The sequence below is a fragment of the Equus caballus genome, chromosome 16 (assembly GCF_041296265.1).
Source record: "Equus caballus isolate H_3958 breed thoroughbred chromosome 16, TB-T2T, whole genome shotgun sequence".
Lineage (NCBI taxonomy): Eukaryota > Metazoa > Chordata > Mammalia > Perissodactyla > Equidae > Equus > Equus caballus.
The window spans coordinates 94,469,375-94,496,635 of record NC_091699.1 but is presented as its reverse complement, the minus strand read 5'-3'; the positions used below and the strand labels follow the sequence as shown (position 1 = coordinate 94,496,635).

Here is a 27,261-nt window from a genome sequence, read left to right as displayed (position 1 = left end):
AGATAAGTTAGAGGTGTGATCAATGCTAAAACAGGGCAAGATTTTAGAGGGTGTTTCAGGGGCACATAATCAAGATGTAGGGTCAGGAAAGAATGTGTAGTAGGAGTGCCACAGCGGGGTGGAGAAGAAAAGGACACTCACACAAAAATGTTCCAAGTAAAAAGAACAGTAGGTACAGTTAGCCATGTCTGAAAACTCAAATAATGAAGAACAGTTAGAAGGCTGTTGCATTTCCACTAAGAAAGGATTGTGCCCTCAATGGGGATGAGAGATGGACAGGCTGAAGAAATTCTCAGCGGGTAGACGTGACAGTACTTTGTGATGAACTGGCTATGAGAGACCAGGGAAGTCTGGATGTAAGGAGAGATGCCTAGGTAACAAGTTTGAGTGCCTAGAGCATATGGATGGCTTTCTACAGCATAGAGATGACACCCAAAGCCATCTGTATACTCTCAGCCTGATGAAGATGAGAGGAGGAGACCCTCAGGACAGCATCCTGAGGAAACAAATAATATTTAAAAGGACAAATAAGGGAAAAGTCTGCCAAAGGGACTGAGAAGAAACCACCAGAGAGCTAGGAAGAAAAACTGGAAGGGCTGGTATCACAGATGTCAAAATATCGGTCCAAAATTCAAAACCTATGACATATCAGTATTAGCTTCATAAAAATGGACAAACACTTGGAACACTAAAAACTGTTTAAAAGCTACTTAACCATGAATGCAACTGTTAATATCCACGCATGTGTACTCAAAGTCGGAAACGGAATATGCAAACACCGAGACAGCAATTGTGTTAAAAACTTGGATTAGGTGTGATTGTTCTTATTCTATTTCCCAAACTTTCCATAGTTTTAATTTTGAAAAGGCAAACATATTACTATTGAAGAAGCTGGGGTACAAACATTTTCTAAAAGAAGACTTTTAAGACAGGATTCTCATATTCTGATGACCTATCAAGTTATTTGTACATTTTTAACCATGGTCCTGAAGAAATTAAGTTTATATCTGATCTGCAAACTATTTCAATTTAACTGAAGAATAAACAAATTTTAATGGTTTTACTTGTTTTTGTTTTAAGCAGTACTATTATTGTGGATTCAATTTTAACCGTATTTAGACAAAGGAACTTCATTATTAACACTTCAAAATATGGCAAAGTTCATAATTAATAACTTGGAGCTCATCTGAGAATAAAATTAAACCAACCAAAAGGATTTGCACAAAGTAGATACTCAATACAAAAAATCCATGTATTCAAAAAATAAATTTTGCTGCATAAATGTTTTAAAAGTAGACAAAAAAGGTTTTTTAGTAGCCTTATTGACAACTAAGGGCAAACGGGAAACACTGATCTAACACTTAGAAGGGGGATTTACATGTGATTCATACCCCTCCCCCAAGAAACATTTGCAGCTCAAAGTAGCTTTAAATGGCTTCCCAGTGTTGGCTATTTATAAATTCTAAATATTAAAGGGTACGTTCCTTAACGGTTACACTTAGCACAGCACTTTTCTAGTAAGTACTAAAAACCTTCCTAATAAATACATACATATTTGCTTATAATCATAAGCATTAAATTTGAACAGGTTATTTTCTAATGCAATAAACGCTTAATCTTAGTAAGCAAATAACTAAATTTATTTTTTGACAAATGCTTTAAAACATGGTTTTATAATAGAGGATGATCCATTGCGACTTAAGTTCAAAGGAAATCAAATGTATGTATTCACATCTTCATACAATATAAAATTCTCTTATCTTATCCTTCAAGTTTTCCAGGATTACCCTGCATATCAGTATACCAACTGAGAGCCCAGGTTCCAGTTAGAAAGCTAGATTTGAATCCTAGCTCCACCACTTAATAGCTATGCAATCTGAGTAAATTACTTAATCTCTGTAAGTTTTCAATTTTGTTCTCTTTAAACAGAGGATATTGAGAGTATTACATAATATGGCTGTTGTGAAAATTAAATGAAATAACATGCCAAAAATGCTTAGCACAGTGCCTGACACATAGTAACCACTAGATAGCAAAAATAACTTCTTTGTGGAGAAATCCAATTAACACTTAAGCACAGAGACTGACTATGAAATTCCTAAGCTAAAAGCAGCTAGGCTCTGATTTGTTTGATTAGTTTAATGGTCACCTATAATAAACCAGCCTTGGATAAATATCAGTAAGAGTTACACAATTAGTGTACTCCTCAAAAATTTCTTTCAAAAGTCACATACTTGGGTGTTTAACAAGGCTTGTCCCTTAGACACAAACATTCACTAGCAATGTTACTTAACTGTTTTTGAAAATCTGACAAATGCTCTGAAGCCTTCACTGAAAACTGAACGTACACAAAGTTATATCCTAAATTCTTCAGGTTCATGATCCCTTGAAGCCCAACCACTGACTACTAAATATGCATGTCTTACACTAAAGAAAATAGAAGTTATTTTCCTAATTACTAAAGTTTTGTAGATTTATTGTAAAAATGAAAAAAAAAATCCAAAAAGTATGTAGAATAAGGGATGCCATATCAGAACACCATATCAGAAACACCTTAGAATATCATTCAAAAGATAGAATGGTTATGTGTGTGTGTGTGCACACGTGCGTGTATGTAAGGGAGAGAATACCATCTCTCTGGTTAAGAATAAAGTCAGAAATAGATACGACAGCCTTTTTAGATGATAATCTCAATCTCTGATAGACTTGCAGGATATATACACCGTACTTTAATGAAAATATTAATTTTCTACAACGGTATGACCTTGGACATATTAACCTAGGTTATTTTTTTTCATCTGCAAAATATGATAATCTTTAGATTGAAGACTGAGATCTCATCCTAATCTAAACTGTATTATTCTAAGAGTCCTCTTACAAAATACAGCTGTGTAAAACAAAGCAAAAGAAGAAGGTACACAAGTTAAAAAAATTTTGTTTTCTAAGCAGAATACATTCTGAAAGGAAACGTTTTAATTTTCAGGGCATAAAAAAATGTATATTGACTTCTAATATAACACTTCATTTGATACTGGCATCTTAGGTGTTCTCAATGTAGGAATTAAGAAATGTTTCTTGGCTGTATTTTTAAAGACATCTAGAAGAAAAATGCCTTTTATTAAGAAAAATAAGATCCCCAAAGCAATAAAATTACTTTAAACTATACTTTATGAAGAAAATGGATGCGTTTTTAAAAAATAAAAGATTAATATATTATCTCTCACATATCTCCTGGGATAATAGCTAGAAAGTATTTGGGGCTCTTTATAATATTGTAAGCATCTATAACAGATGCAATAGCAATATTTAAATAATCTTACTATAATACAGGATGTCACTTCTATTTTTTAAACTGATTAAACACCACTGCAAAGATACGGCCTTCAGCCTCATGAGACTGTGAATGGATTACATACTGCAAGTATTTAAAATTCCTAGTTTTAACTTATATTTAATACTATACTTAGTTATACAATGTGCTCATTTTGTTTCATAAATATTCATCTCAATACAATAACATCAGGTATAATACATAAAATCTAATCCATTAAGTCTTACCAATTTATGACCTGATGAGACACTCTTGTGGACAACATTCAGTCCTTAGAAGCTAGATTAACCCTCCAACCATGTGAGGGCATCACAACTTTTAAACTTTCGGCTTTCGATCATTATTATGTCACATTCCTCCTCCGATGCTGAATTCTAAAAAAAATTCTAGCAAAGAGTTTAAGTAAATAAGTGTTTTAATCAAATAGCCTTTAAAAATCTTTTATAGCAAAGTTTTATGTTTTACCATGATTACACAACTAATATTTTGTACTTAAGTATTTTTTTAATGTAAAATAATTTCATTATTTGATCTAGATACTTCAAACTTTAAATCTCAACATGGACTTTCAGGCCATCAGGAACACTTGCTAGCAAAGAGTCAAGTAGAAATGAAACCAATTAAAGGTTTAAGATCATGATCCAGAAATTATGATTTAACTCCAGAACTTGTTATAAACAGCTTCGTAGTCCTGTAAAATGGCACATGAGTTCTATTGTTTGGTCCATATCCATATAGGAGTTTCTAGACTTATAGCACAAGTGGCTGGATCAGTAATAATCTATTCCAATCATTTAAATGCTCAAGAAAGCACTCAAGTTTTTATACCTAAATCCTAGCCTGTCTCTATCACCCCCAATTTTAAAATCAGACAACAAGATAGAAAGAATAAAAATTCTTTGTGTTTTATATAATAGACATGACAATGTATCCTATCACACAGAAGTGGTCCTACTGCTGCTCATCTGTGTATGGACAGAGAAGAAAATCAGGTGGGGGTGGGAAGATTTAATAATGGTAAAATGAAGCAATTCTTACCTTCATTAAGAATATAATCTTAAATTTACTAAATTTTAACAAGAAAGCTTTCACTTGGGCATCTATTTTAATCACTGAAGGGTAATATTAATAAGATTTTCTGTCTGATAAGAACGCTCATTTATATTTTAGTTGCCAGTAATCCAAAGAAAAGGCAACCCACATATTTATGGGGATATTTTTGCCTAAATTAGCCCCCTAAATAAAATGACACGATGGGGCAAGGAGAGTGGAAAAGAAGAAGGCCATTACTAAGGAAGACCAATATGTGCAAAGCTATAGAAAACGCAAAGACAGCCTTTTAAAGGAAACTCTGCAGCCATCTCTAGAGATATTTGACCCAAATGTAGGGGTTGGAGTTATGCTGTTAAAGATTTTAACTTTAAATAGAATTTTTCTATTACACATGGTCATTTAAAAGTCTCCCATACAATCTGAAGAACTATTAGGATTTTTCCAATTTACAAACATAATCTTTCCAAATGCAATCTCACAACACATTTGACTTCAATAAAATCCTACAACTTTAGTGTCTTTTGTCAAAGCACAGCCTTATAATGTAATCACCTGGTGAAGGCAAAAATCCATATTTGAGGATAAATAATAGTTCAAAGTTGTGGTCATTTCATCAATGTATTACCAAAACGTTTTAAGCAAATTTTTATGCAGCTCTTGTCTCTTATCAACCAAAAGTAGCTACCATAATTATTAAAAATGTTATTTTGATGATTTACTTTTTTGGGGGACAAGTCCCATGAGAAGATACAATACCCAGCCAAATTTAGCAAAGTAAATGCTTCCTGAAATATATGTACCGTAATGTTGGCAATCTGCTTGTCTGTTAAGGCTTTGGTGAACTAGTCATTTAAAGGGCAGACTACCTGATCCTTTGTTAAAGGGCCTGCCAACAAGCACTGTTATGATAAAAGCCTGGAAAGCCTTTGGAAGACACAATTAAACCAGCCATATAAAGCAAATTCAGTCACTTCACTATGAAGTTTGTAGAAAAAAATTTAAAGGATGAGTACATTATGCAAATGTATAGTAAATTTACGACTCAAGAACTGTAATATCAACTTTTTCCTGAACACACATTTTCAGGGGTCACACCTGAAGAGTTTCCATCACTAAATTCCAACATGTAGGAAAATCCTTATTAAAAATCTGAGATAAAACTGGGTAACTGAAATGCTAGTGGATGAACAAAGTTAAGATTAGATATTGAGAATTCTCCTAAAAAGGCTATTTACTTAGAAAGCTGTTTTTATATATTAATCATAATCTTGAATCTCTGGCAAGACTGCTATAAAAAACAAATCCTGAACATTTCTCATAGTTATTATTTCATTCTTTTTCAATCTTTGAAGAGGAAAAATCCCATTTAACTGAGAATGTGGTAGTAAAAGTTCTCATAGTATAGTAAAGCAAGAACTAGGCTTATGTTTACCTTTACTTAGTTAATTTTATGGCAAATTTATATTAGAACAAAACAGAGAACACAGGGGCAAAAAGGTAGATGATTTACATCAAGTCATTATTTCAAAACTGATATGTGAAATCAAATAAATCTACAAGAATTTCTAAAGGAACGTGCTATTTAAATGAACGTGCTTAAGCTTCATTTGATACAAAACTTCACTTTCAAGTGTAAACCAAATTAAAAAGTTCACTACACTGTTTTGAGAAATCCTGGACAAGACAAATCAGTGCTTGCTTCTCTGAAGGTCGGAAATGCTTATTTTTTAATGGAGAAAAAGAGGAAAATGGGGCAACCCTGTATGCCCCTAATAAACTGCATATAGTCTTTCCATAGATTATGTATTGGGGAAATGAAGCTAGAAGTATCAAAGATAAACTTACGAAAAAATTTGGTCCAAATGTACCTAATAGAATAAGAACACAGGAAAGACAGTGTGTTCCAAGAAATTCACATATTAGAAGACATACAAAATTACAGGAAACCCCACATATCTGTGGTTGAGCCAAAATATGATTTCAGACAATGATTAGCTATGTTAAAAACTAAATATAAAAAAAGGTGTTTATCATGATTGCATGATATCAAATGCACCTATTGGTGAAAGATATGCAAAATATATAGCTTAAAGAATTTTACTAATACAGCTTTGAAAAACAGCTCTAACAAGATAGGTTACTCATATTTTTAATAGATTATGTTCATTTGCAAATGATTTATACTCCTCGTTATTGCAAAAGGAGCAGAAAAAGCTTATAGAAGCTACAAAAAAACTCCATAAGAAATTAAAATTGGATGGAGATGGGGAGAAAATAAAAATGGAGAAACAAAAGTAAGTGGAAGCCAGTTATATATTAGTCAAATAGATGCAATAAGGACCTGCAGGCTTTGTTAACAGAAAGCTGCATACTTGACTCTGAGCTTTTATTAAATAACAGCTAACATAAAGGAAATATAACTGTTCTTAAAATTTAAGATACCATCACATATTATGCTTTTAAGAGTTAATATCTCATTTATTGAAACAAAGTATGTTATGACCATCCCAGACATAGAATTAACAACATTTTCTGGACTAAGTTAGCCATATCTAAAATACGGCTAAAAACAGCTGCTGCAAATAAACACACAAACTTTCTGAAGATCAAGGGTTAACAGTCACTGCGAACAGGAGTAAGATTAGTCAAACACTACAACTCTTTTTCCCTCCTACTAGTGTGTAGGCTGACACAGAATACCTTCTCATCATGGTATTACCACCAGGTAGATAGGTGGAAAGATATGTTTTTGGCTTCTAGGACACAGGCCACACACACTACTATTTCTGGGACAAATAAAAGAAATGAAAACAAAACAAAAAACGAGCACCTTCTAAACCTTTTAGCATTTATAACCAAGAGTCTTCAAACTTTGAAAATAACCAGGCAACAAAATGGTATAAAAACATTATTTCTTGAGGATATTTATCAGTGGATACATCTCCTAAATTATTACCACCTGTTTATATTTATTTGTCAAATACGAAAAATACTTTAGAAGGCGTCAACTGAAACCTAAACAGAGAACTTAATTTTTGGTAAGCTAATGCATTTAAGTGCTCTATATCAATCACAAAAATCTAATATACTTCCTCACTTGAGTGATTCAGAGTATTAGTATGCGTGCGTGCACACACACAAAGAATGTCAGCTAGAATATAATCAGTTATTTCTCTCACCTAGCTACCTACCAACCCAAATCTGAAAAAAAAAAATTAAAATAATTCCCTTTAATATTTCTTTCTTCCCAAAAGCTGGCCAAACTATCTGCAGGTTTAAACACACTGAAGATGTGCGAGTTTAAATTTTTAAATTACTAAGGACTAGAATGGAAAATACAAGAAAACAAAACGGGTGTTATACGTTTGTTCTAGTTCAACAACTTCAGGCTATATCGAAATTTCCTTCTCATCTGAACAAGTTCGGTAAGTCTTTTTCTTTTCTTTTTCTCAATTTAAATTTTTTTTTTTTTCTGAGGAAGATTAGCCCTGAGCTAACTACTGCCAATCCTCCTCTTTTTGCTGAGGATGACTGGCCCTGAGCTAACATCCGTGCCCATCTTCCTTTACTTTATATGTGGGACGCCTACCACAGAATGGCATGCCAAGCAATGCCATGTCCGTACCCGGGATCTGAACGGGCGAACCCCGGGCCGCCAAAGCACTTAACCGCTGCGCCACGGGGCAGGCCCCTCTTTTTCTTAAAAAGCTTTGCCACAGAGTTCTAGATTCTACAGAAAAAAATAAATTGGGTTGAGCAAATCAGTTTACATACATACATAAATACACAAGTTTCCGTTCTATTCAAAGGCTTGTTTCACCTAAAACCCATTTAGTGAAGAGGAAAAATAAATAACAGCAAGAAGAAGAAAGAGACGTTATCAACTGCTTCTACCTTTTCCAACTGTTTCTCAAAATTCAACCTGAAAATAATGGCCATGACCTCTCAAGAGGAGGCTGTGGTGACTCCTATGTTGAGAAAATGTACTAAGTAAAGAGGAAGATGGTAAACACATGAGCAGAAGCGTATAATAACGGATGAGCACTTAACTCCTCCTCACTTTGGAAGGTCTGGTCATGTTATGAAAAGTGACGACAGAACGTCAGGTGTCCCATGTCAGCTAGCCATAGCAAGGCTAACAGAGGAGGAGAAACGCTCAGGATCCACTGAAACACTACTTCAAACAATGAGATACAGATCTACGGTTAAAAACCTGGCAGCAGATAATCCACCCTACACAACTATCAGAATAAAACTAGGAATGTATGACACAATATAAAGAATAGCAATTACATAATTTATAAACCAAAGTGGTGAGTAAAAATGTCTTCAAATTGCAATCCTTTTTCCAACTTAAGATAATTAAAATCCCAATTTAATACATATGTATAAAAATTACAGTACAGAAAAAATTGGTACATGAATCTGTCTCAATTTCTAAGGGACACACTCACATTAATATCCCCATGTTCCCCTTCTCTTGCCATTACCCCCCCACAAACTTTAAGAAATGAAAGATCACCTCTTAAAAAATTTCCCCAATCCTAGTAGTTGTTTCAGCTGGAGTTTTGGCAGTGTTCCCCTGCCTCTCTCCCCTCCCCACCCCCCCATATTATAGACTCGCTAAGCAGATGCACTTTTTTCCCTAGTATTTTATCCAGAACATTTCTTTTTTGTGACTATTTAAACTTCAAACAATCCTCTAAGAGACTAACACAAGTGAAGTACTTATTTATTCACATAAGACAGGAGGAAAAAAGCATGGATGTTTGAAAATTAAGTGTAATCTGTGATCTTGTTTTGGCTCTTGGATCAAGTAAAAAATGGTCATGAAGGACATTACCGGGACAACTGGCAAAATGTGAATAAAAACCATATATCACATATTAGATAATAGTATATCAAACCTGAATTTCCTAATTATACAGTTGTTACATAATAGAATCTTATTTTTAAGAAACATACGCTAAAGTACTTTTGGGTTAAAATGGACATGATATCTGCAACTTACTCTTAAATGGTTCCTAAGTAGTATGTTAGGATGATAAAGAAAGCATGACAAAATGTTAACAAATGTTGAATCTTGGTAAGATTACTGGAACTCTTTGTACTATTGTTGTAATTTTTCTGTCAATTTGAAATATTTTCAAAATACAGATTCAAATATTTTCCCTCCTTTTTGGTTAGGAAATAATGTTCTCAGAATCTTCTAGTCTATTAAGACCACTTATCCCCTTTGGAGTTTCTCCTGTTCTCTAAATGTAGATGGTGTTGCCCAAAGTCCAGGCTTGACCCTTTTACCCTATTCTGTTCCTTGGCAAACTCAGCCTCTCCTAAAGCTTGAACTCTAAAATAATAATAATAATAATAATAATAAAATAAATAAAAGATTCTTCAACCTCTTCTAGCCTTAACTTCTCTACCAAGGTACAGGTCTGCAGCTCCAGCTGTACCAACCAAGTATTTCCACCTTGACTTTCCATCAGTTCTTCAAACTCATCCAAAAGTAGCTAACACCAAAATCTCATCACTATTTTCTCCTTCCCAAGCCAACTCTTTCACTAATACTTCCTACCAGTTACCAACTTTGTTCCCTCAGTCAGTTAGGTTTGACACTTGGGAGTCAAATTTGACTGCTTCTCTATCATATCCAATCACAAGCAAAATCAGGTAATTTCCACCCTCTGACAACCATTTTTTTTTTCATCTCCATTGCCTAATTCAGGCCTTCATTACCTTTCTAGTATCTTTGGTCTCTATCCACTCCAACATCTCTTTACTGTCTTCAAATGTTTTATGCACCAATCAGATTTAACCATTCTTTTCACATGTGCTCTATACTTTCACAGTGGCTCACAGTACTTCCTCTAACAGGAATGCTTCCTTTTCCTCGTTCTTTGCAAGATCAAAATCCACCGGCCTTTCAGGTTCCAATCAAAAAGCCACCTCCTAATGAAGCTTTGACCAATCTCTCCAGATGTACTTGAGAGGCATGAAATGCTTGATTTTTAAATGATAGTTATCACTCTCAATCATGTAAGGATGTTTTTACCTATCTTTTCCATATTAAGATTCAGCTTACTGGTTTTCCTATTTTCGACCACCACTAATCACCTCTGACATGGGATTCTTTCCTAATAGGGAACAGTTTGCCAGCTTTCCATTTCTTAAGCAAAATACACAGTCTTCAGGTTTTCTGATAGTCATGGCCAACAATGACAAAACAGAAGTAAAGGAGCTCATTTCCACTGCTTTTCTTACCTTTTTTCTTTTCCTTTTAAAACTAAGTGTGTGTGTTGTTGGGGGGGGGGGGGGGAGAAGAATAACATTCCACAGAGTAGGGATTTTAAAAGTACTTGGCTCTAAACCTGACTCAGAGTCAACATTTCTGATTAATAGTCAGGAAGACAGCTTTATTATTTCTAGTGATAGCAAGACTATTTTCCAGGAGGCTCTTCTACTTTCAGAAAGTAAGCTCAAGCCTGCCTGTTCAAACATCCACCTTGCTGTTCAAGTGGAGTATAAAGAAAGTAGATTTTCTAGTTAGCTTTCTATTTAGCTATATAGCTATTTATCCTATAGAAATGGAGTACAACAAGTTTGTCACAATCTTTTCCTATTTATTCTGGTTATATAAACATAGCCTAAAATTACATTAGCTTTTGTGGCAGGCCTGTCACTTGTTAACCAAAGCTGTAAAATGAAGTCAACTAATACATCTAGGTTTTTTTTTTCAGGAATATTAGCCCTGAGCTAACATCTGCTGTCAATCCTCTTTTTGCTGAGGAAGACTGGCCCTGAGCTAACATCCGTGCCCATCTTCCTCTACTTTATATGTGGGATGCCATCCCAGCAAGGCTTGATAAGCGGTGCTAGGTCCACGTCTGGGATCTGGGCCAGCGAACCCCAGCCACCAAAGCAGAGTGTGTGCACTTAACTGCTACACCACCAGGCTGGCCCCACATCTAGGTATGTTTTTACTCTATTCAACCTAAGTTTCAACCTCCTTGAATTTACATACAAATTACTTCAACTTCTCAATTTCTGCACATGCTTCAGACTGTTAAATTTATAAATGCCGTCTTCCCATAATAGCTATGACTTCTTGCTTTAACGTCATCTGAACATTTTCTAAGCACGTCCTTAGGTTTTCATCTAAATCTGAAATCCAGTCCTAAAAGGTGACAGTTCATTATGAACTTATCCTCCGATTTTTAGTATCTTTGATTATCCCCTACCAGATATCCTTAACTGGAATAGGTACAAATGTAATCAGATAATAAATTATGTAAGTACTAGGTACAAATTATTAGAGAATATATTTAGAGTGGTTACCAAACAGTTTGGGTTCATATCCTTAAGGTACTTACAACTCACTATGGTAAGTCTTTAAAATTATGTATTTCAGATCTACAACCATGCAGCACCATACAGATGAATCTCAAACGTAATACTGGGTGAAAGAGGACAGATACAAAACACAGCGTGTGATTCCACTTATTACAAGTTTGGATAGGGGAGGGAAGCGATAGGAAGGGGGCATGAAGAGGTCATGAAGGAGCTTATAATATTGTCTTGATCTGGGTGCTGGTTACACAAGCGTGTTCAGTTTGCGAAGTACATTTATGAATGGTGTACTTTTCTGACACAAATTACACTTCAATAAAAAGATTTTCAAAAAGTCTTATCACTGAGTATTCAAAAACTAGATCAGGCAAGTTCTGAAACATGAGTTTTACCAATTGGGTTAACAAATACTGGTGGATGTTCATGATATATCCAAGCTTCTTGGAGGATGAGTAAAACAAAACAAATTGTCTCATACCAGCAGCTTAGTTCTGATTTACACCTAACTTCAAAAATGAAATAGGGAACGATATGAAATACTGGAAACCTTTTCTAACACAAATTACTTCAGGTTATCTAAACAAGAACTTACAGCAGGTATCTAGTAAGACACACCATAATCTTACTTAGACATTCATTTTAAGTTAAAAACACATGTATACTATGTTCCTTACTCATTTCTCTTTAAATATTGGTGCTATCATAAGGAAGGACAAGCCGACTCAAGGGGATGGTGCACCTAGCAACTGTTACTCTCATGTGTTAACTACAATTCTGCATTTTCTTCACTAAGGAAGAAATACTGTAAGTTTTCATCGACAAGGTTAAATCCTTAAAGCTCCCTTACTCCTTCCTTTAGTCTACCTGAGCTAAAGTTTCTTCCCTCCAGTACTCTTTTACCTTACTTACTTGATATTTACAAGAGGCTAAAATTGTTTACTATAAATTCTTAACCTGAGCTTTTGCAGACAAAGGACTCCCAGTGAGAACCTGCTCCCCAGTGATTATCAGGATAGGTTTCTAAACTAATTCTGTCAATTTAACAAAGCAATGCCAATAATTAAGTTTGGAAAGCTGTTCTTTAAAAAAGAAAAATGTCAAAGTTTAAAGTTACTATTCTGAAATAGCAACACGCTAGGACATCACTAAAAATTGATGTCTTCACAGTAAGATAGTCTCCAGAAAGCTAATTATGGAAGCTATATCATTCCTTTTACTAAAGAGTCAAAATAAAACAGTTTGGGCTTCCTAAGAATGGGTTGTATTATTTTTGAGCTATCAGTGTCTATATTGTTCCTATATTTGGCAATGGTTTCACCTGACTGATTCCCTGAGAACTCTGCAAACGATAATTGCAGAAGACAGAAAACAACGATGGCACGTACAGGAACAGGGGAAAGAAGGCTTGACAGTAGCTTCAACTTTAGCACAATAACTGAATAACGCACTGGATATCAATGGAAAGAGAGATTATCTCACTATATGCAGAGACAGACTGATTGGTGAAAAGCTTCTCAACTTGCTAATTCTAATTTAAATAGGGAAGGAAACAAAGGGGTCATTAGGGAACTCTAAGTCAATGTGAGAAAGGTATATTAGTTACTTAAATTTTGATTAGAAGATACTCTGCTAAAAGAATCCTGGAAATAAAAGATTCTAGTCTTTCAAGTAAGGCAAAACCAAGAACCTTCATTTATCTAGGGCAGATTTAATGAAAATCGGCACACGGCTTTTAAAAGCTGCCCCTACTGAAAATGATTTCCAAGATTTCATAAATAGGAGCGTGAAACAAGGTATCTATCAACACTGATAGACAAATTTATATTTCAAAGTAAGTAGATAATGTAAGGAATTCATAGTCCTTTAAACTCCCGAATGGTTCTATTTAATAGAATCACCCTTGCAAAATACTTATTTGCCAAACTAGCAAATTTTTAAAAAATCTTAAATTTATAATAGTCAAAAATGAACAAGGCAATTTGGTGGGATATAACACAAACAAAATCTCTGGTGAAGTCGTAGTTAATATTCGTAAATCTTAACACACAAATCTTCAAACCATCTGCCATGAAAAAGAATACACAGTCCTATAATACTTTATTAGCTAACATGCCTATTAAAAAGTCTGTAGATGCTGGCCAAGCAAAGTTGTAGATAGCTGAAATTATTAAAGCTAGCCACTACTGCTCTTCTGAATTGGAAATCTAACAAGCTAGTATTAAAGTTAAAAGGAAGCCACTAGTCAGTTTCTACTGGGTTGGGCTTGTCACCTCGGTACCAACAGGCCAACTTACAGTGAAGAATGCTGATCTAGGATATAAGTTCTGATTATATTTTGGCATTAACACACTATAGACAAGTATCTGTTAACTTCTTTGGCTATGGAAAACAGACTCCAAGAAGAAGCGTAAATATTTTCAACCCATGAGACACTACAGATATAGCAACTTGCCTCATTTCTGATACCTTAAATGTTTCTGGTATCTAAAAAAGAAAACAGATAAGGAGTATTTAGCTGTAAGAACAAATGATGAGCAGGCAACTTCTATGGTTGTTTTATGAAACAAAAGAAATCTTTTAATATTAGACCCAAATTATAAAAAATAAAGCTCAAACCTTTCTACATCATTTTGATGAAAATAATAGGTATCATTCATATTGATGTCATGGTAGCTCATGAAAGTTAGCTATTTGAAATAAATTACCATACAATCTGAAAACTATTGTTATTACATTTCTAAATAGAGTGCTATTTTTCCTTTTTCTAAGGGAAAAGTACAAAGTACACCACAAAGTACTCACCCTGGATACATCTGGTAAGTCATTTGAATGATTAAACCTTCATACTTGTTTCATGCCACAATTTACACTTATGTCTTAATTTATATTGCTGTAGCTATACAATTTAGAAATTGAATTTATAAACATGGTACTATAACTTTTAAAACTTCTTGTTCTATAGGTAACTATTTAAAAATATTTTTAGTTAAGTAAGGAACACATCACTAAAAAGATACTTTGTTAGGAAATTTCTTTAAAGTGACACACAGCAAATCAAGCCTAAGAATTAAAAGACTGTTACCATTTCTAGGCAATGTAGACCATGTCTTAACATGATATGTACATGCACTTACCAATACTCTTTCCTAATGAAAGAGATGGAGCTGAGTCCATGAGTGTTATCCAAACTATGCCAGAGAACACAAATGCGTTGCCAGGCAGAGGTAAAAAGAATCTAACAAAGCTTTGTGTGAATTTTAAAAAGATCGTTTGTGCTCAACTTCTATTTATTAGACACAGAATGGAGTGCTAATAAATATCCAGCAAAATAACTGAACAGAGCATATACTACTTAAATGTGTATTAAGCAGAAAGATAAACCAAAGTATCTTTTGCCATAAATGAACTCCAAGGCTTCAGTCTATATATTAAAAAATTAAAAGTAAAATTTATACAACATTGACGTGAGAAAACAAACCATTTTAGGGGTTTACAAAACAGTAATGCAGATCTAGTAAATTTTAGCAAACAAACTTGATGTTAAGTTTCTTGCCGGGGCCGGCCTGGTGGCACAGCGATTAAGTTCGCATGTTCCGCTTCTCGGCGGCCAGGGGTTCACCGGTTCGGATCCCGGGTGTGGACATGGCACTGCTTGGCAAAAGCCACACTGTGGTAGGCATCCCACTTATAAAACAGAGGAAGATGCGCATGGATGTTAGCTCAGGGCCAGTCTTCCTCAGCAAAAAGAGGAAGATTGGCAGTAGTTAGCTCAGGGCTAACCTTCCTCAAAACAAAAAAAGTTTCTTGCCAAGAATTTAACAATGGCTATTACTTTGATACCTTGGTCTTTTCCCTCCTCCAATTTCTCAATATGAAATAACATTTTGCTTTGAGTCATTAAGGCTTTTACAGAGAAATCATATAAAATAACACAAAATTAAAATAACTGTAGGTAGTTTATTTTATAGAATATATTTTTATATTAAAATACACAAGGGTAAGTGGATCTTTCATATAATAAAATCCAATAGAATATGTAAATCCTTCCAAAAAGTAAATATACTTAAAAGTGCAGTAAAAAGAAAAGCACGTTTATATTCTATTTAAAATATAGATTGTCCTTTTGGTTTATTTTGCTGCTTTGTCCCATGCTAGATACCACGTGATTTCCCTCCCCGCTAAAATAACAAAGATCAGTTTTAATGATGAAAAACCAGTACAATGCAAAGCAATTCATGCATACCCTTTTGCATGTATACATTCCATATCTAAGTATTCATACCTATCCCAGAGGTTCTTTGATTCCTGAAACGTGTTCAAATGGAACGCTTGGTAGAAAGCAGTTGAAGGATTCCTGTGAGATCCAAGAATCAAATGGAAATGAGGTTGAGAAAGTACAGTACAATCACTACTTTTCAAAAAAAGACGGAAGATTTTAGATTTCTAATACAGTGTAACTACTTTAGTAAAAAAAAAAAAAAAAAGCCTTCTGAAAAACATTTTGAAAGAAATGAAAAACTAGATGAAATCCAAAATCCAGCAGACCCCCAACAATTCAGTTCCGAAAGAAAGGGGTAATACAGATAAAATTCAATACTAACTAGCATCCAAATGTGTGTGTCTATGTGTACATGTTTATATACATATGAATGTGACCAGTTCATAGGCTAATCAATACTACTCTGTATCAGATACCTTTATAAATTCCTGTAAGTTCAGCAGTTTAATAAAGCTGTTCTCAGGTACAGTATTCATGTGAAATAAGTTAAGCTACACCTTCATAATATAAAAACTCCTCATAGGATCTATTTGATAGGGTTTGACGATGAACAGTGAGTTCTTTTCTGCATTGGACTTGGACACAATTTCCAGCTTCAGAATCCATTTATGTATGTGTGGTTTCTCTGGGTTTGGGCAAAAAATTGTGCCGCAATTTTACAGCAGCTTTCTAATTTCTTCCATTAGTACAGTGCCCCTTTAAGGGCTAAGAGCTTATACAGCTCAATCACCATCCATTTCTACTATCCCCTGGCGACACAGTCCCTGGGGCTTCAACCATAGATTTTTAACTGATGGGCTCATGGGGCAAGCTCCCAGAATACATGATTCACCTCACATCTCAGGAGTGGTTTCTCAGGGGACTAAACTTTTGACCAACCTGTTCTCTAACAGTACCCCCCCACCTCAGCATATTTCCATAGCCTCCCCCACCCCGAACCTGTACAGTAGAAAGCTAAAAAAACTTGCCACATCACTTCTGAAATTCTTGACCCACGCTGCAACAGACTAACAGCAGCAAGCTAAGAATATAAGTGCTTATTATATACCAGACACTACTCTGTTTTACACTTATTAACTGAATTCCAAAACAGCCCTAAGAGGAAGCTGTTATTATCGTTCCCATACAGATAAGAAAACTGGGTAAGAAGCACTTTTCTTGATGTCATGGAACTATTAGGTGGCAATCTGGTCCCAGAGTTTATGCTCTTAACCACTATGCTAAATATACAGCAGAGTTAAATTTTAACCTTTCTAGGTCTGTCTCTTTATCAGTTAAATGGTGATATTACTATCTAGCCTTGCAAAGTAGTTCAAGAACTGCACCTATACGTAAAGGTCCTGGCGTACAGTAAATGCTCAATAAATGACAGGTCAATTTTATCATCAAAATGAGGTTTAGATAGTGCGTGTCAATTCTGAGACCCTAACAAGTACCTTAAGAGAGTCTCTGCAATAAGAATTGCAGTACAGTAAGACAACTATTTCCAAGTTCTACTGGAATAGCAATAAGTATCAAAGATTTCAAACAAAACAAACACTCCACAGAATTCCATGATTTCAATACTCAGATTAAGACATTGTGTTATGGAATTTTTTTTGCGAGGAAGATTAGCCCTGAGCTAAGATCCGTACCAATCTTCCTCCACTTTTTTAATACATGGGTTGCCGCCACAGTATGGCTGACGAGTGGTGTTAGGTCCGCACCTGGGATCCGAACCTGCAAACCCAGGCTGCGGAAGCAGAGTGTGCTGAACTTAACCACTAAGTCACAGGGTCGGCCCCTGAATTTTTAAAAAATACTTTTTAGATGACAATTTTAATTTTAACCAGTAGGCTACACCTTAGATGTTGCAAAACTAGGAAAGGCAGACACTACATGCCAGAGCATCACGGAAGCAGCTGTGTGATCAATGAGGAGTCTTTAGTATCTGTACTTCTTTGCTTACCCTACACTTCAACTCTTCTGTTCTTTTAACCCTTTCTCTACTTTTCTCTTGACTAGGTCTAAGGTAATCAAAGGCACTGATTAGACATACTAATATCAAGGAAAGATTAAGAGACTGCTAAACTACTGTTTATTTAACAGCTGTGACCTCTCTCAAGATATATTTGTCAGGCTCCTTTTTTCAGTGTACTTAGAAATCAGTCTGCCAAATTAAATGAAAGCCAACTGAACCAACTGAAAACTCAATTTGGCTTTTTTACCAGGCTTACCCAGGACCACATGGGAACAAGTTTGCTAGTCACACAGGTCTGTTAGGAGACCTTGGGTTTAAAATAAACAGTGACACAAAGAGGAAGGTAGTAAATACAAGAGAGTAACAAAGAGTAAACCTGGAAGTTATTCTGCAAGTCTGGAACTTAAAATTCATTAAAGAGTATTTATAATATATTTATAAGGATGACATTCTTTAAAGAACTTCAGATCCCCCAACTCTGGAAAAATATATACATGTATATTTAATTTGAATCAAATTCATATGCCAAATAAATTGGTTTTAAATGAAGTCATATGACTAAAGTTATGAAATTTCAGGACTTTTACAGCATAGACTCTAATAATGAAATGTTTCTCATAAGTCAAATGTAGAAGTGAAAAAAGAACATGTCTGCAGTTAGTCGTATATCCTAGGGCAAGAAAAGAACTTGTGAAATAAAATACTATAAATGGACCTTTAGAACATCTCAGAACAAACACACTAAGGTTGCAAAAGCTGGCAGTTAACAATCACTTTCTACATATACTCAAAATGAAGAAGCCATATGGAGCTATACAATCTATGCACTACAGAAAAGCTTAAATAGTCTAGATTCCAAGGATAAACATTTAGATAGTCTTATTATAAAATATGAAGTTTTTGGTTTCTCAAATACTTCAGTTGGGATGTTATCCATGAACTTAGAAATTTTTAGCCAATAACAATTAGTCTCAAAACATTGATTAACAAGCATAGTTAAAGGAGTCAAGTCTGTGAAACCTAGCTGATCAATTTTAAGAGCCATTTGTAAATATCAAAGGGCCTGATCATCAAAGAATTCTGTTTTGGAATGGCATAAAATTGAGGAAATGAAAATCCCAAGAAAAATGCTGTTAATGGGGATCATTTCAAGGTTACAGTCTATGAAATCTGAAGACACCAAGAGGCAACTGACATATTAAAAATTTATTAGAAAGAAATAATAAATTTCATGCAGCTTGGTCACAAATTCTCTTCTTCCCAAAAAATGAAATTTGAAATCAGGTTTCTAAGAACATTTGATGTCAATGTAACCTACTAATCTAAATATAGAGCCAACGAGGCACTTCTTAGGAAGACTGAGGTGTGGTTTATTCTGAATTTATATCAGCCACCTAAATAGAAATGCTGTTTTCCTATTTGCAGACATTTTTCAAAACCAGTGAACAAAACATTCTTTTCCCCCTGACTTTACACACCAGTCTGTCACATTAGTTTCCAACTACGTGAAAGCAGTACATCAGAAGGTGACTCAAAATGTGACCTACGTCTACCTGCTTTACTAAGATACTATCTTTGTAGGGTAACTATAACAGAGGAAAAACATACATATATACTATACCTCAAAACTAAGCTATAAAAATTGTTTACCTTTAAAGGTTGAGGTACGTGAGCCCTGAACTCAGTGATATACCTTCTCCTTCTTTTATGTCAAAACTCAACTTCCGAGAATCTCTAAATAGAAACCAAGGAAATACAATAAGGAGAGGAACAACGAGGGCCATCTCCAACATTACTATTTAAGGATTTCAAATGATTAAAAAGATCCTTTAGGTGAAGGGTTACAACACAACAGATCAGCGGCTACTTAGCTTTTCCTTCCTCCTATCTTACAGTCAGCAAAGTAATAAAACAAAATTAACTCTGGGGATATGCAAGAGCACTGGCTTTGGAGTCAGAAGGCCTGAGTCTGAATCTACACTTTGTTGCTTAACAGCTGTGTGACTCAAATGCTCAGAGCCTCAATTTCTCTAGTCTGTAAAAAGGGGAGGGAAACACTTCCTTACAGTTGCTGAAAAGATCAAATGAGATACGTAACATAGGGCCTGACACAATTAAGCTCAGTTTGTGTTTACTATAGGGTCATAGTTTCCAAATTATGCTGTATAAAAACCAACTTTTGGCAGAGTATCTTAACATATACCAAATATATCATCATTATTAAGGTAATATCAAGGCAAACAGAATACTTAAGGCAAATAGTATGCTTAAACTTAGAGCTAGGTATATGAAGTTATTTAGTACATTCCAGTGGATGAGAATCCTGACTTCTGGGATTCAGAACTCCCCCAGGATTTCCTCATACACAACTTTATCACAAGATTTTAATTAAAAATATAATAATCACTGAAAAGGATACTGAAATGGTTCCAAGATATGTACTACTTTAATGATAAAAGCTTCAAGAAACACCTTTAACAGCAATCATAAACTTAGGATAAAAATGTCAACTTCTTACCATGACATTTAAGCCCTCCACTCTGGTTCCCATAAAATTAATCACATCATTTTCCAAATCTGACATATTCTCACTCGCTGACATTGTTACACAAATTGCCTTCTCCCTCCACTTGGAAAATTATCCTCTTATCAGTGACCTAATTTTAAGATTCAGTTTGAGTTAGCTTCAGAAGAATGTACAATACTAGGCTGCTTTTGAGGACTGAAACTGGGTGGCTGGGGGACAGAGGTGGCAGAGAGGCTTTCAATTTATACTCCTGTATATTTTGAATTTTGAACTGTAAAAATGCATTACCTATACAAAGAATAAATTAATTTTAAACGGAAGTCAGTCTAACTACTTCTGCCCCACACCAATCTGACATAATGTCGTAAACTGTTCCATTTACTACATTGCAGCCTATAATGTCTATCAAAGTATAATTTAATTATTTTCATATAACCTGAGATCTTATAGGACAGGATAGTCTTATTTCTGTATCCCAGTACCTACTACTCATAGAAGACAAAGAAAGTTGAATGATCGACATATTGTCACTTTAAATGTTTTCCTGGGCATTCAACCAACTAACTGAGTACATATTTGCAAACTTCATTTTATGTCACACAGTAGTCTGGTGGAAGGAAAAGGATTTGATAAGAGGAAGGTTTGAGTTGACAGCTGTCTCATGAAACATGTCAAATGTATGGACTTATAGATAAGGAAGCTTAAAATCTGATCAAGTCTCAAATTCTAATTTTACCAACGAGAAAAACTGAGGGAAGTTAAATGACTTGACCAAAGAAACCAGCAAAGTGATGGAAAAGCCAGGATTAGACCACAATCCTATAGTGTAGTTCTTACTACACCATGACTTTTCTGGCCTAAAACAATGTCCATACCATGTAATTATTTTCAGATCAAAACTGAAGACTCTTGGTATGATTTGTAACATGCCAAGAGATGATCTGGGAGAGCAGCCTGGACACTGAAATATTGACATTTCTGTGACGTATGCTTGCCATACACACCATCTTATGTTATGTATGGATTGTTCACAAATTACCTGCATACCTCATTTAATCCTCTCAAACTCTCCAAGGTAGGTATTATCCCCATTTTTCATATGGGGAAACAAGAGGCTTAGCTCAAGGTCAAATGCCTTAAGTATGCAGCACAGCTGGATTTCAGCCCAAGCATGTCTGATTCCACCGTCTGTAATGGTCACTCATATGATATGCTAATACATAATTAAATACACTTGATTTTATCAAGAGTGCCCCCCCCCCTTTTGTTTTGTTTTCAAAGCCTAGGTAGACCATATACCAAAGCAAAGGATTTGTTTCGGTTTAACTTATAAAACCATTTAGTAAAAGTGAATTCTAATTCTACTTTAGAAACTGGTTGGTTTTAAACTTTGCTTTGGGTATCCTTCATTCACAGATTAAACAATTTACTTGTGTAAAATGGAGAGGGAGAGTCTAAAACACTAAAAATAACATTTAAAATACACTAGCATTATTTACGACATATTAATCACAGTTTCTCTTCTATACATCAATATTCTTTAGTCAAATTTTAATGAAAGCTTTTGAGAGAGGAGGCTTTAAGTAATTTAACATCCAGTCTTCACTTATTTGTCTCACCTACTCTGATTAGTCTAAATTAACAAGATATTTACTAATAGTCAACGTCCCAGGTGAAGACTATTAAAATTAACTCAATCATCTGCAGAGTTTTCACGTAACCATCTTATATAAATGTATAATTTGAAGAATGAGAGTTCATTCATTATAAATGTTAGCTTGGGTACAAAGAAATAAAACTAAATACTCAAATGTGATTTGGGGCTTTAAATTTGAGAGGTAAGCAATCCAGAGCAGAATAGACTAAATTTAATTCATCTGATATAAAAGTGGAAATTATGCATATACTTTTTAGAGATAAAGCAGATAATCAATATACCTTTAAATTACCAGCCAAATTTGAAGTGCATACATTGAAATATATTATGAAAGTTATGTAATGACGGATATGGATAGGAATGATAAATTGGTTATTCTTGCTAAATCTCTATGGAAGAGTCCTGACTTTTGCCCTAAGCAATGCCAGATTAAGAATATAACAAATAATGAGTAATTTGGTATGTTCAAGAATTGCTGTGGGAAAGATCTAAATTATACCAATGACTTAGGTATGCATATCCTTTGTAGATGCAGTAATTCATATTATACCATCTAAAAGGGCAGCCTCAAATCACAAGTGCACTAGTTTAGTACAAAGAAAAACCCAACTTAAAGGATTTATTCCAATTCTGGAATTTTGCTACACATACCCCTTAAATACTATTAACTAGTAAGATTTTTTCTTGAAAATCTGCTCTTTCCATTAATAAGAAACTATGTAGGAAACATCAGCATTCAAGCTACACCTAACCAGACAAATTTGTTTTGATAAAGCCTCTCTTCCTCATACTTAAGTATTTAAAGAGTAATGCAATTAAGAAATAAACAGTATGTGTTCAGAAAAGGAAATGCATACTGGTCTAAAACCCTATTTCATGTCATTTCACGTTACTTTCTTTTGTTTTGGTTACCTGCATCACTCTCTATCCCCCACAACCCTCCAACTTCTGCCATTTTAGGAAAGAAAAGTCAAGATCCTTTTATATCTTGCCCCCTCCCAAATCAACCACTCCTCAGGAAAAAGATTCATTCTGGTTTCTTTATCACCTGATTGGTGAGGCTGCTCTTTGTTCCTGGAGGACACTAGAGAGCATGACTGCTTCCAATCTCTTTGAAAGACTGAACTCCATTCTAAACTAGCAAGTACCAGATCCATAAATCTAGTATCATGTTTTACTATTTCCAAATTAGTGCTATCAGAATTCTCAAAGAATAAATTGGTACTACATTTATTCTCAGGAGGTAGAAAACAAATATACCCCACTATCAGTATTGTAGTGTAAAAAACCACTTCTCAGAAAGGCAATTTTGTTCAAAATATCCTCCTTCCCCTATAAGGAACAAACAATTGTTACTAAAATAGTTACTTAAGGAGTGTGTCTTATCCACACACACAAGTCCTTGGGTTTTCTAAAAAGCTAAGCAATGTTCAGTCTGTATGATTTGGTTCACACAAAATTTTAAACACTGTATGTGTCACTATGAATAAAAATGGCCATACTCCGACTGATACAACTCTTGGTTTAGGGAATTTCAGGCACTTCTGGACCAGTCTTTCTGGAAATCTATGATAATTTCCTTTACTTAGAGCCATGTTCATGACTGATGAGTATTTTAGTAATCAGCATGCACTCCAATGAATATATCAATATCAGTTTTTATACTAAATAATAACATCACCCATACATAGGATGCTATACTTTGATTACAAAATCCTTGGTAAGAGTACCTAGATATTTAGATAGGCGTAAGATGGTATCCAGCGTGTGATGTGAACATCAACTGTAAAGCTAGAAGGGCAAAATTACCTCCACAATTAAATATAAAGAAATGTAAGCTCCCAAGAAAGACACAGATTAAAGTAAGGAGCGTTCATTTTTAAAGACTAAATGCAGTAAGACTTTCAGAGCTCTAAGCAGTATCTATAGATTTTACACCAAAGGTAAGAGTGAGAGTTCTGCCTCCTGACATACATTTACATAATCCTCTCACTTAAATGTTAAGTAAAACCAAAACAAACTCCATAAAAAACGCATCTACATATATGAGATATACATATATATACATTTCATACATATATTATCTCATATATATAATTGTACAAAATTTGTATTTATAGCACATACCAGGACACACCACTTAACATTCACAATTTATGACACTTTATCAGTAGTCATTAGCAAACTACAGAAATAAAATCATTAAGATGTAGAGATATATGCCACTAAGGGATCCTTACAATCAGGTTTTCAACAGTCTTTTGGTTGCAGTTGACAGTTCACAATTGCAGCCATTCATAAGAGTTCCTGGAATGTGGTCTACAGAGTTCACTTTGGTCAGCTATCTACGGAAAACGATCTGTACTGTGTTCCTTTTCCAAAAGGGCCAGTAATATTTTGCTCCTCCCCCCATTTACCAAAAAGACTGTTAAGTGTATAGGTAGTTTAAACAAATTTTGTAACGTTCACTGTACAAGGAGCTACACTTTTAATGAACTATATTTTCAATCATTATCATATCCTCCAGATAACACGAAATCAATTTGAAGAAATCTCAACAGCTGACCATAAGCCTTTTAATTAAGAAAGGCTACAGTGGTATATCGTAGGGTCAACAGACAATGTTAACTGAGAACTTTAAGACATTTTCTTTGTACATACAACCATCAGCCCTTTTAAAGGTATAATAATAAGACGTATTAATGGAGTCTGACTCCTTAAAATAAATGGTCTCAAAATGAGCCAGTATAGAGCCTTGTATTAAGATGACAGAACCAAAATCACCAGACAATTTTCAACATATATCAACCTAAACCACCTCAATATTTTTGTTAATCTTCTATTTTCCTTCCTTTTCTCAAATTGACTGTGTTTACTAACATCAACGTTTTGTTTTTAAAAAGCAAACATCTTACTTACGGGTATTTTCTTAGGCTCTGAAATTTGTCAACCTATTCACAAAGTTTAAGTCATAATTACTCAAGACCTCTCACTCTAGTGACTCTAGTGTTTCATTTTACATTTGCATGATGGCAAATAAAACTATGCAGATTTTAATTTAAGAGGGGAACCTAAAATCATCATTTAAAATTATGATTTTGTTAGTACTGTCTCCTCAAAAGCACTCATTCTCAGTAACTTCAACATATGTCTGGAAAAGCTGTGTTATTAATTTCAAGCAAACAACTTTAAAACGCCCTTTTACAAAGGTTTTCCTTTAAAAAAACAAAACTATTCCTATTTAATGGATTTATTCCTTCACCAGGTGTGTTGCTCCAGTGACAAAACAGTCAAATGTGTAAGATTACATCTTGGAAACTAGCGTGTTAAATTAAAAAATCAATGAAAGACTACTAACAAAAATTAGAAATGCACGTTTGATAAGCAATGCAGATTTTAAAAGACTAGGTGGGGGAGAGAAGTGCCACTTTTAAAATAGGACTGCACACACATCAAAACCCCCGCAATGGATTAACCGCTGCAATTGATAAGGACACTGACACAGCAGTATCTGTAGTTCAAACATTGACATGTTTGGAAATAAAGATTCTTGAGATTAGCAACTCTTTTAATAAAGTAAGAGAAGAAAAAAATGCATCTTTGAGGTCATACCCTAAGGAATACATCCCAGAGTTTCCATTTATCAACAGATCTCTGCTTCATGCCGTATCATCATATTAAAGTTCTGGGGAATGTAATTACATGTGCTGTAAACTGAGAGAAGTGTGAAGAAGAGAAAATATATTCTTCATTCACATGTGTGCATGTGTTGGGGGGCTTGGGAAACCAGTCATCATTTCTTGAAGAGCGATGGGGGCAGCCAACAACAGGAACAGAGAGCTAAGTAATCGGTTATTTACCAACCCATCAGAAAAAAACTGGCTTCTGGCGGCTAGGAAAGGGAAGATGCCTGTTGAGTATTACCAAAGGTGAACACGTAAACTCAATCTGCATTTCAGGTGTGCCCCTATGTGTGAAAAGTGAAAAATGGGAGCAAACATAAAGAGAGATTTTTCTGAGTGGCTTGTGGCATCAGTTTCTTTACTTGGTAGTCCCATCCACATAAAATTTCTCAACAACTAGCTGGCTGAGCTCAATTATGGGCACGTGGTATTCTCTAAGAGTTCTCAAATGGAAAAAAGACTCCACACAAGCAAGTCACCTACAAAAAAAGACGAACTTCGAGTTATAAAAAGCAGAGAAGATGAATTTCAGTGATCATTTTTCAAACCAACAGAAGTGTATAACAAAAATACTAGACTACGTAGAAATGAAAAGTTAAAAGAATGTGAAGGAACTCAGAAGAAACAGCGGAAGAAAAAGCTTTAACAGGTCTCAATGTATTCTACATACTAATTATTCTAGAAATCCATAAAACTAGTTCTAATCTTTTAACACATCTAATCAACCTCAAAAAAAGCTCCCAAACAAATGTCTAACAGTAAATTACCTGAAACTTTCTATATAATTTTTAAATGTAATTTTAAAGCTTTGTTCAAGTCAGTAGTTAAAAATTTGCGTTATACATATTATGACAAATTTTCATGTGACATTTCCTCAAAATCACTTAAAATCCTGATTAAACCATAACCAAACATTATCAACTGTTGTAGAACTGGTGTGGCAATCCAACAGTTTTCACTTAAAGCATTAAAAAAAGCATCCCTTAAATAGAGGGAGCCAATTGTTGACACTTACACTCGTACTACAAAATTATTCTAATTTCAAGAACTACAACTTTACTACTGTCAAAGAGTCTCTCACACCTCCTCCCACAGTGAAAAGACTGATGGGAGATAAGAACATCTTTCCAATACTCTCTGCTTTAAACAAAAGTATCCTAAAGATGTCACTGGGAAGCCTCCTGACCTCCCATCCCCTTGCAATAAGAGGCTGGATGAAGATATGACCTTCAAGGCTGGATCTGACATTTTACCATTCTCTCTCCAGCCTTTGCAGATACTAACAAGACTCTGCTGTAAGCGCTCAAGTGCGACTCATACCTAAGAAAGGGACAATCCAGTGGGGCATAACCTACCAGCTACCACTTCTAAATTGAGAGGAGTAAGGTAAAACCCATCTTTTTGAATAAACAATGCTGCATCCC

At 34.7% G+C, this 27,261-nt stretch overlaps 1 protein-coding gene across 5 annotated transcripts in view; it reads right to left on the bottom strand.

Annotated features, from left to right (window-relative positions):
• Positions 1-27,261, bottom strand: part of TSC22D2 (TSC22 domain family member 2) — a 47,708-nt gene that overhangs the window by 17,492 nt on the left and 2,955 nt on the right. Inside the window, exons 2-3 of one of the 5 annotated variants that reach the window (XR_002800842.2) lie at positions 16,014-16,085; positions 14,184-14,215 (exon numbers count right to left, since the gene is read on the bottom strand). The exons of 1 other annotated variant lie outside the window; for it this stretch is intronic. Coding sequence is in view for 2 of the 4 variants with exons in the window: in XM_023621101.2 (XP_023476869.1) it covers positions 14,198-14,215; positions 16,014-16,085 (90 nt within the window). In the remaining 2 variants the exon portion in view is untranslated. Of the gene's footprint in view, positions 1-3,558; positions 3,718-14,183; positions 14,216-16,013; positions 16,086-27,261 lie in introns of all 5 variants that reach the window. 3 more of the 5 variants (XM_023621101.2, XR_002800843.2, XM_023621102.2) reach the window with 3 other exon arrangements.